Source organism: Panthera pardus, unplaced genomic scaffold (genome assembly GCF_024362965.1).
Source record: "Panthera pardus isolate Hobbes unplaced genomic scaffold, ASM2436296v1 HiC_scaffold_10, whole genome shotgun sequence".
NCBI classification, from domain to species: domain Eukaryota; kingdom Metazoa; phylum Chordata; class Mammalia; order Carnivora; family Felidae; genus Panthera; species Panthera pardus.
This window is the reverse complement of record NW_026526655.1, coordinates 7,554,899-7,560,559: the sequence shown is the minus strand read 5'-3', so window position 1 is coordinate 7,560,559 and position 5,661 is coordinate 7,554,899. Positions and strand designations below refer to the sequence as shown.

At 64.0% G+C, this 5,661-nt stretch overlaps 1 protein-coding gene across 1 annotated transcript; it reads left to right on the top strand.

The window, feature by feature from the left end:
• Window positions 1–1,548: 1,548 nt before the first annotated feature.
• On the top strand, window positions 1,549–4,985 carry ALPI (alkaline phosphatase, intestinal). Its single transcript, XM_053903701.1, has 11 exons — window positions 1,549–1,747; window positions 1,830–1,946; window positions 2,061–2,176; window positions 2,374–2,548; window positions 2,627–2,799; window positions 3,067–3,201; window positions 3,302–3,374; window positions 3,501–3,635; window positions 3,727–3,918; window positions 4,140–4,259; window positions 4,363–4,985. The coding sequence occupies exons 1-11, from the start codon at window positions 1,678–1,680 to the stop codon at window positions 4,659–4,661; spliced, it is 1,605 nt and encodes a 534-aa protein (XP_053759676.1). The 5' UTR covers window positions 1,549–1,677; the 3' UTR covers window positions 4,662–4,985.
• The last annotated feature ends 676 nt before the right edge of the window (window positions 4,986–5,661 follow it).

Genomic DNA, 5,661 nt, shown 5'->3' with positions numbered 1-5,661 from the left:
TTGGGAGGAAGGTTTTTCTTCTTTGAAAAAAAAAAAAAAAAAAAGTTTAAGGTTTATTTATTTTTGAGAGAGAGAGAGAGAGCTCACACAAGCGAGGGAGGGGCAGAGAGAAAGGGGGACAGAGGATCCAAAGCGGGCTCTGAGCGGACAGTGTCGAGCCAGATGCGGGGCTCAAACTCAACGATCGTGACCTGAGCCGAAGTCTGTCCTGCTCAACTGACTGAGCCACCCAGGTGCCCCCCAATTTTTTTTTAATGGTGGGGAAAAGCACAACACAAAATTTACCATCGTAACCACTTGTAAGTGCCTGGCTCAGTAGAGTGAATGCGCGCTGTGGCTGTCGGACAGCAGCTCTCCGGGAGGTTTTCATCTTCAAAACTGAAACTCTGTTCCCACTAAACACCTCCTCCCCCGGCCTCCTCCTCCTCCTGGGCCCTGGCAACCAGTTCTATGCATTTGACGACGTGAGATGCCTCGTCTAAGTAGAATCACACAGCGTTTGCCCTTCAGTGACTGGCCTATTTCACTTAGCGTCACACCCTGAGGGCTCATCCATGTGGCAGCGTGTGACAGGATTCCCTTCCTTTTTAAGGCTCCTTTTTAAGGAGCACCTTTTCGCTCCTGTGAACAAGGCAGCCATGAACATGGGGCTGCAAATCTCTCTTCCAGACCTTGCTTTCAAACCTTTTGAATATACACCCAGACGTGCGGTCGCTGGATTGGAGGAATGCTTTTGAACCGGTCTGGTCACGGAAACCTCTTTGTTCCTTATCAGAAGCCATACCTGTGGGTATTCGTGGCCCATGGAGAGAAGAAGCTCACCCCTGGGTCCTCTCTGCCTGTCCAAGGGAGCGGAGGTCAGCCTCACGTACACTGGGTCCCCACCCCTGCCTGCCCCACACACGTGCACGCACACGCGAGAGCCCCACAAGGCTGGCCCGTAATTGGACACAGAGACGAGGTTCCACGCTGTCACCACCAGCCCCACCCTTTTCCACAGCACAAGGGACTCTGGGTCCAGTCTCCTGGGCACCCTCTGAGCCCAGCACCCTCCCCACCTGCCCACACCAGTCCTGGTCAGAAGCCAGGCCACCCCCGCATGCCTCCTTTCCCACGTCTCGGGGCCTCACAGCATCAGGAGGCCAAACCCAGGCCCCCGGCCCAGGCTGTGTGCCTCACACCCCACCTCCCTTAGCACCCAGAACCGAGCCTGTCCAAAGCTGGCTCTCAGAAAACACTGAAGAAGTGAGGTGAACGAAGGAGCAACAGTGCTCCCACAAGTCGTATGAGCCAAGGGTCGGGAGTGGCCCCTGTCGGGGTGCCTTTCACCCAAAGGAGATGTGCCCCCTCAACCCCACCCACCCTAGGGAGACTGCTGGGACCATCCCGTGCTGGACAGACCTGCCTTTTCCAGGACCCCGGCCTTGAGGCTTGCCCAGCCACGCCCTGCCACTTGCCTTCTACCAGCGTGACTTAAAGTCACAGGGCGGGGGCAGGGTCAGCGTGGCCACCTGGGACAATGGGAGGGACATGGAGCCTTTTACAACCAGGAACAAAGTTCTCCCCTGACTTAAGCCCGGGCGGCTTGTACTGCGGCTGGTACCCACGTTCTGGCTCCCCCAGGGTCCCAGCCTCCCCGGAGTCCTGGCCTTGCAGCCCTCCCACCATCCCACAGGCATGCAGGGAGCCTGGGTGCTGCTTCTGCTGCTGGGCCTGAGGCCACAGCTGTCCCTTGGCACCATCCCAGGTAATGAGGCACCTCCCGGCTGCCCCCCATGTATAGGACACTCCCCCAAGACTGACCTGGCTTCCACTCTCCCCTTGGCCAGTTGAGGAGGAGGACCCAGCCTTCTGGAACCGCCAGGCAGCCCAAGCCCTGGATGCCGCTAAGAAGCTGAAGCCCATCCAGACGGCTGCTAAGAACCTCATTCTCTTCTTGGGGGACGGTGAGTGTCAAGGCCTGTCCACCGCCTGTGGCTCCCACAACCCTGGTCCCCAAGGCTGCCAGTGGACACAGACCAGCCCTGGGGACTCGGGCCTGACAAGGTGTGCTCCTTCAGGGATGGGGGTGCCCACGGTGACAGCCGCTCGGATCCTAAAGGGGCAAATGAATAACAAACTGGGACCCGAGACGCCCCTGGCCATGGACCACTTTCCGTATGTGGCTCTGTCCAAGGTAAGGGCTGGGTGGCCTCGGGGTGCTCCCCACCAGAAGGGGGGCGGGTGCCCAGGAGTGCGACGGGAGGGAAGGCCCAGGAGGCTTGGGGCCGGAGTTCGGGGACCAGGGCGGTGAGGGTGGGCCCCCTGGGCTTGGGTCAGGATCTCGGGTATCTGATGGAGCCAGAGGGGAGCTGAGGGTGTCTCTGTCCCCAGACATACAACGTGGACAGACAGGTGCCAGATAGCGCAGGCACAGCCACAGCCTACCTGTGCGGGGTCAAGGCCAACTACCAGACCATTGGACTGAGTGCAGCTGCCCGCTTTGACCAGTGCAACACAACACAGGGCAACGAGGTCATCTCCGTGATGTACCGGGCCAAGAAAGCAGGTGGGCTTGGGGCCGGCTTAGCGGGCAGGGGCAGGATCAGAGACCTCAGGGGCTCACCCTGAGCTCGGCCACCCCCAGGGAAGTCCGTGGGGGTGGTGACCACCACAAGAGTGCAGCACGCCTCACCAGCCGGCACCTACGCGCACGTGGTCAACCGCAACTGGTACTCAGACGCGGACATGCCCGCCAAGGCCCGGAAGGAGGGGTGCCAGGACATCGCCCGGCAGCTCATCTCCAACGTGGACATTGATGTGAGCCGCGAAGGGCAAGCAGGGGGACGGGGGGGGGGGGGGGGGGGGGGGCGTGTCTCCACCGCCACAGTCCCAGGCAACTGCCGATCTCAGCTCTGGGGCCTGGCAGGGTCTCCCGGAGCTCGGGGTGGGGGCCGAGGTGGCGGAGGAGGGACCGCCGGGGACAGGCCACACCCACAGACCTGAAAGGGGAGCGTGGGGCTCTCTGAGGAGGGGGCGAGGGGCCAGCAGGGCCCCACGCCCACCTGCCTAATCCTTTGGCTACAGGTGATCCTGGGCGGAGGCCGAAAGTACATGTTTCCCAAGGGGACCCCAGACCCTGAGTATCTGAGTGACGCCACACAGAACGGAATCAGGTTGGATGGGCGCAACCTGGTGCAGGAGTGGCAGGCCAGGCACCAGGTGATGGGGGCCCAGAGGTGCACGGGGCACGAGAGGGACACGGATCCGAGGGCTATGGACTGAGGCCTGGCTCTGCACCCTCCCCGCCCCCCCCCCCCAGGGTGCCCGGTACGTGTGGAACCGCCAGGGGCTCCTTCAGGCTTCCCAGGACCCCTCCGTAACACACCTCATGGGTAATGACCCCAGCCACCCCCACGTTCCTGCCCTGGCCTCCCGGGTCCTCAGAGGGCCAAGCGTGCGCCCAGATGTTCACACCCACTCCCCGGCCTACCCGTCACCACCGGCCCCCTTCCCCACAGGCCTCTTTGAGCCAGGAGACACGAAATACGAGGTCCACCGAAACCACACCCGGGACCCCTCCCTGATGGAGATGACGGAGGCGGCCCTGCACCTGCTGAGGAGGAACCCCCGGGGCTTCTACCTGTTTGTGGAGGGTGCGTGGCAGGCAGCCCCTTGCGGAGCACGGGAGTGGGAATGGCCAGGGCGGGCTGGGCATCGTCCACCTTCCACGCGCCCTGCCCGCAGGAGGCCGCATCGACCACGGTCATCACGACGGCAGGGCTTATCTGGCACTGACGGAGGCCGTCATGTTCGATTCTGCCATCGACAAGGCCAGCCAGCTCACGAGCGAGAAGGACACTCTGACCCTTGTCACCGCTGACCACTCCCACGTCTTCTCTTTTGGTGGCTACACGCTTCGAGGCAGCTCCATTTTCGGTAGGCCCGGGAGGGTGGCAGGGTTTCCTCAGCTATGTGGCAGAAACTGCTCCGACTCTCCCTTTCCTCATCTGTCAAACGGGGCAACAATAGCAACGGCCTTGTAGGGTTCTTGTGAGGATGAAGCCGGCGAGGCCCAAAGTGCCTAGGTTTACTAGGTGTAGCCCGCGGAGGCCCCCTGGCTGCGGTCAGGGCGATCGCCGGGTCCCTCCTCCCTGCAGGCCTAGCCCCCAGCAAAGCCCATGACAACAAGACCTACACCTCCATCCTGTATGGCAACGGGCCCGGCGGCTTCGCGCTCAAGGACGGCCCCCGGCCCAACGTCAGCGACAGCCAGAGCGGTGAGTGCAGCGGCGGGCGGTCTGGGGGGAACTCGAGGGAGGGAGCCGCCGGCCGCCCGGCGGGCCCTGAACCCCCACCCCCCCCCCCCCGCCCTCCGCCCAGGGGACCCCTCGTACCAGCAGCAGGCCGCGGTGCCCCTGCAGTCCGAGACCCACGGCGGCGAGGACGTGGCGGTGTTCGCGCGCGGCCCGCAGGCGCACCTGGTGCACGGCGTGCAGGAGCAGAGCTTCGTGGCGCACGTCATGGCCTTCGCCGCCTGCCTGGAGCCCTACACCGACTGCGGCCTGCCGCCCTCTGCCGGCCCCAACGACGCCGCGCCCCCGGGCCCGGCCGCCGGCCCGCCGTCGCTGCCCCTGCTGGCCGGGGCGCTGTTGCTGCTGCTGGCGGGCGCCGCGCCCTGACCGTGACCCGCCCCACCCGCCCCCGGGCGCCGCCGCACCCCGCCCCGGGCCCCGGGCCCCCGGCCCCAGGCCCCGGCCCCCCGGAGCCCCCGCCGCGGGCCCCTCCCCCAGACCTTCGCCTGCCGGCAATCAACTCCTCTCGGGCCCGGGGCGCCTCGATGGGGCGCCCCGGAGCCTGGGGTCGCGGCCTTCCTGGGCACCCACGGTGCCCCTGGGCTGTTCGCAACTCCGCCTCGACCTCCGTGTCAGGGTAAGGACGGAGCTCTGAAGGCCAGGTGCCGCCCGGCAGATAGCCCTGCGTGAGGACCAGGGGGGCACCATCCTGGGGGCACCATCCTAGAGGCGAGCCCCCCCCCCCCCACCTGCGGGCTACAACTTTGCCCAGACCCCTCGCCACGCCTGCTTCTTCACTTCGGTCTTCACAGCACCGAGGATTCAGGCACGTCGGGGCTCCCGGAAAAGGGTGGTTTCCTGTCACCCCGCACCTGGGCCTGCAGGCACCTTGCTGGCTGAGGAGGCTGCTGGGGCCAGGACGCGGTACAGTCCTCCAGGGGCACCTCCTAGGGAGCCCAGCGGTCCTACTACACAGAGAGCAGATGGTGACACAGAATGGAGAGACTTGTCCCAAGTCACTTAGGTACTGATGTTCACCCCCTCAGTGACCATCCCAGACTGGGAGACCCAAGGATGGGTGGAGGCAGGCGGCCCCAGAGCAACCCTTGCCCCCTCCAGGCGGCCATCTGGGTGATGGGCCTAGATCTGTGAAGAGATGAGATCCCATTTCCCCCGCCCGGGGGCCTCTAGTCTACTGACAGAGACAAAGCAATAATCAAATAAACCGTTATAATACAGTCTAATGCCGGTAGTGATGTGTTCTAGAGAGAAAAATCCTTAGTATGGCTGTGAGTGAGGGGACGTGGTGGATAATCCAGATCAGTAGGTCAGGGAGGGGCTGGCTGCCTGAGGAGCAGACAGTGGAGCCAAGACAAGGAAGTGAGGG

Coding starts and splice junctions, on each gene's coding strand:
- ALPI (XM_053903701.1), top strand. CDS start 1,678: ATGCAGGGAGCCTGGGTGCTGCTTCTGCTGCTGGGCCTGAGGCCACAG. Junction 2,800..3,066: donor TCTCCAACGTGGACATTGAT/GTGAGCCGCGAA, acceptor CTTTGGCTACAG/GTGATCCTGGGCGGAGGCCG. Junction 3,375..3,500: donor CTCCGTAACACACCTCATGG/GTAATGACCCCA, acceptor CCTTCCCCACAG/GCCTCTTTGAGCCAGGAGAC.